We start from the raw sequence: 3,937 nt of genomic DNA, 5'->3' as shown, positions 1-3,937 counted from the left end.
GTATTTTCCCATGCCTCGAGGGTGCGGGTGGAGTGGGCGGAGGGCCGAGCGCAGGCCTCGGCCAACATGCCCCGGGGCGCCCCGCGTGAGCCGGCCGCCCCGACCGAGTCATGGGCGTGCAGGGCCCACCGCTGGCAGGCGCCGGGGTCTGTTCAACCACTTTCCTTGTTCTGTCCGCGCGCAGGCGAAAACGTCGCGATCTGTTTGCACGGCCGCGGGCAGTGGCGTGCGGTCTGGCACCGCGGGGCCGGCGGACATCTGGCTGCGTGGGGCGAGGGCACTTCTCCGGAAGCCAATCTCCCTCTCGGGGCCGGGTGAAACACCCAAGATCTGCGACCAGTGTGGCCCGAAAGCCGCGCAGTACCGGCCATCCGGCCGGCCGGCCGACCAACCGACCGACCGACCACGGCCCTGGCCCGGGGATAGTAGTGAGTGGCGCAGAGCCCCGGACGCAGATACGCGCCCCCTCTCTATGGTCGAAATTTCGCCCCCCCCCCTCGTCTGCAGTGTGAAAAGCGCAGATCGATCGGCGTGACTGAGGTCATATGCATGTGACCAGGAGGTGCCCCTAACCCGAGGCCCTTTTTCCCGCTCACCCCCAGGGCGGCAGACCTGCCTGTTTCCAGCCCTCCACCTTCCTCCGCGCTCGCACGTACTCTCCCCCTCTCGCTCGGTCCCCTCCTTCGTTCCTTCTCCTGGACCAAGTGTGTCACCCCCTCTTCCTCGACCGGGATATCACCGAATGGCACCGTCGCCGGATTCTGGTGGCCCTCCGCAGGATGCCATCCTGCGCATCTGTGCGCGAGTGAGATTCCTGCTCGCGCTGCTCCTCGCCTGATTGACTCCTGCCTTTCCCCTGCTGACCCTTGCGCCTGCATCTCCGTTCCTGTGCCGATCGCCCAGTGAACGCCGCAAATGACTTTGATGGCGGGCATTCCGAGACCCCTGCCGAGTCGGTCGAAATAAAGCGGGTACGCCCATCCCCCCCCCCCCCCCCCCTCTCCCCGGCCCTGCCGCCGGTTGCCCTCCTTCTCATGTGCTGATGCGCCTGCCACTCATTCACTCTCATTTGCCCGGGCCATGTCCCCGCACACACTTTCAGGACCCCATCCGGCCGGCCATGAAGCCGCGCGTGCTCACCCGAAATGACCCATGGGATCGCGATGAGCTGTCCCAGCTGCTGCTGATCATCCAAGCGCTGGGGCTTTCGGCTGAGCAACTCACGCCAATGATCATCCACGGTGCGCGAAGCCCCGCCTGGCCTCCGTTGCTCCCTGTGCCGGATGCTGATGCCCTCCTGCCGGCTTCACATGCGAAGACCAAATGCCCGTCCTGGTTGAAATGTGCGAGCTTCTCCTGCCAGAGCGCGCGCCAGCCGACTGCCTACAGGCAATCTGCTCGATCGAAATCAAGGAGTACGTCTTAGCCACCCTGCCAAGCACTACAGCCACCAGTGGCTCACCATCCCGGCCATTTGCCCGCCGCCCATCTGGCCAGACTCCTGGCGGAGGCCCTCGCCTCCCAGACCAGCCTTGATCGGTGGGCCGATACAACGCCAGTGCCTCCGGGCGCCGGTTGGCAGCCTGGTCGGCCGCGTGTCCGCCGGCGATACCTCTCCCTGGGCCGAGATATGGCCGCCGATGGGGTGTGCACCGAGAATGCCGACATCCGGGGGGCCGATGTCTGGGCCCGCCAATGTCTGGCCACCAGCGAACAGGGAGAGGATGTCCAGCTGGACTTGGCCGGGATCTATGGATGCCTGGCCTTCGAGCTGGCTGGCGGCCACCGGGGAAATTAGAGGTATGGTGTATTTTGTTGAGGGAAAATAAAGACAAACAATTCCATGAAACTGCAGCTGCACCTGGAACAAGTGTGAAGATCGGTGGGAAAGAGAAAGCCAGAGAGGCACGACAAGGACAGACAAGACGGCACTGCGCAGACGGCGGGCCGGGGAAACTGGATAGAAGCTCCGCGCACTCATGCGCACGTGCCATACAGAGGTGGCGAGAGGTGGAGAAGGCGTGTGTGTGTGGGGGGGGGGGGGGGAGAGGAGGGAAGGCGTGGAGAGGCGCGGCGTATTTACTGGCCATAATCGTTGAGCGCGATCGAGGTACATCCCTTCTCGTGTCCAGTGTATGTGCGGATTGTCTCGCCGGTTGACAGGTCCCACAGCCGGGCGGTCTTGTCAGAGCTCGCTGAAAGAGAGATCAGCAACAGCAGCAGCAACAGCAGCAGCAGCAGCAGCAGCAGCAGCAGCAGCAGCAGCAGCAGCAACAGCAGCAGCAGCATCGGCAGGATGGAGTCAGTGACGGGCCTCACAAGCAGGAAACATGGGCGAGCATGGGGAGCGCAGCCAAAACATACCGGTGACAAGGTAGGCAGAGTCAGCACTGAATGCGCAGTCCCAAACCCAGCGCCGGTGCCCAGTCAGCGGCGGCCGGACCTGGGTGAAGTTGTTGGCCACGTCAAACAGACGGACAGTATGGTCGGCCGAGGTGGTGGCCAGATACCTGTTTCAGGTGGTGGCGCCCCAGGCAAGCGGGCGAAGGACAAACGCATGAGCACAGGGCAAAGGCAAGTGGGAGAAGGGGCATGGGAAGGAAGAAAAGGACACGGGGCACTGTGGCCCGGCCGGAAGACCACGCAGGGACATACCTCACATCTGGGCTAAACAGGCACCGGAGGATGTACCGGTTGTGGGCCTGAACCGCGGCCAGGGGGATGAGCTCCGCCGCTTCGGGCGGCTGGTCTGGCAGGGCCATAGCCTGGGGAGGGCGCTCGTAGAAGCGCCAGACATATGTCCGGCCACCATCATTGGCCGCGGCCAGGTGCGCGCCATCGGCGCTGATGTGCAGCGAGCGAATGGGCGTATGCTCCTCCGGGACCTGATAGGTGCAGGAGGAAGGACATGAGGGAGGATGCCCAATGCGCGGACAAGGTGGTTAGCAAGCCCCGGGGGAGGAAAGGAAAAGGCCAAGACCCGGAGGAGGAGGGGGAGGAGGAGACAAGGCCAGCCGCCACCGACGCCCTCGCCCATGCCCCTCCCCCTTGCGAGAGCGCGACGTACCAGCTCATGCGAGCAGGCGTTCGCTGTCAGGTCCCAGATCTTGATGCTGCCGGCCTGAGTGCCGCTAGCCAGCTCAGCCTGATTCGGATGCAGGACGACCGAGTTGACCGCGCCCCCGCGGTGGGAGTAGTTGCGCTGGCAACCGGCGCTCGGGGCACCGCCGCCGGAGGCCCCGGCTCCGCTGCCGCCGGAGGAGGCCCCGGCCGCGCTGCCCGGGGGCGCACGCAAATCCCACACGCGCACCGTGCCATCCTCGCTGCCGGTAAACATCCAGGCGCCATCGCGCTGGAAGCCGAGGGCCGTGACATTCGCATTCGGGTGTGCGGCGTCCAGCGCCAAGATCGGGCTGTTGGTCGGATGGACGAGGTCATACAGGCGGACCGACCCGTGGCCGGCGGCCGCCAGGAACCGCTTGTCGGTGGTGATGGCCAGAGCATTGACGTGCTGGCGTGGCGAATGGATGTCATGTTAGGAGGGGGATGAGCGGGGGCGGCCACTTCCCACGCCGGTGGGGGAAGGCCGGAGGGACAGGGCCCCGACGGAGGGAGAGAGGGAGGGAGGGAAAGAGAGAGAGAGAGAGAGAGGGCGATCGGGCGTACGGAGTTCGTGTGCTGGATGGTCCGGTAGCAAATGCCGCTTAGGGCCTCCCAGAAGCGGATTTTGTCGCCGTAGCCGGCCGTCGCAAGGATGACGGCATTGGCGTCGGCCGCCGGCGCGGCCGGGACGTGGTGGGCGTGGTGCCCGACGTGGTGCCCGACGTGTGCCATCGCGTGAACGGGGGCGAAGGGGGGGGGAGGGGGGGGGGGGGCGCGAGGGCGGGAGAGAGGAGCGGAAAGGAGAGGGGCGTGTGCGGGTGCCGAGGGGAGACGA

The 3,937-nt window shown here is 65.7% G+C and overlaps 2 protein-coding genes across 2 annotated transcripts; one reads left to right on the top strand and one right to left on the bottom strand.

The window, feature by feature from the left end:
* Positions 1-742: 742 nt before the first annotated feature.
* On the top strand, positions 743-1,798 carry H696_02282 (hypothetical protein; the record flags this gene model as incomplete). Its single annotated transcript, XM_009496185.1, has 5 exons — positions 743-797; positions 904-971; positions 1,103-1,241; positions 1,364-1,415; positions 1,498-1,798. 5 exons carry the CDS (start codon positions 743-745, stop codon positions 1,796-1,798), a joined length of 615 nt encoding a protein of 204 aa, XP_009494460.1.
* Positions 1,799-2,055: 257 nt separating this feature from the next.
* Positions 2,056-3,875, bottom strand: H696_02281 (hypothetical protein). The gene is made up of 5 exons (XM_009496184.1): positions 3,667-3,875; positions 3,068-3,511; positions 2,656-2,885; positions 2,365-2,510; positions 2,056-2,195 (listed from the first exon to the last, which is right to left on the bottom strand). Exons 1-5 carry the CDS (start codon positions 3,832-3,834, stop codon positions 2,080-2,082), a joined length of 1,104 nt encoding a protein of 367 aa, XP_009494459.1. The 5' UTR covers positions 3,835-3,875; the 3' UTR covers positions 2,056-2,079.
* Between the last annotated feature and the right edge of the window lie 62 nt (positions 3,876-3,937).

This window comes from Fonticula alba, assembly GCF_000388065.1.
Source record: "Fonticula alba strain ATCC 38817 unplaced genomic scaffold supercont2.3, whole genome shotgun sequence".
In the NCBI taxonomy this organism is placed as follows: domain Eukaryota; order Rotosphaerida; family Fonticulaceae; genus Fonticula; species Fonticula alba.
Note: the sequence above shows the minus strand (reverse complement) of the source record. Positions and strands in the feature narration are given on the sequence as shown.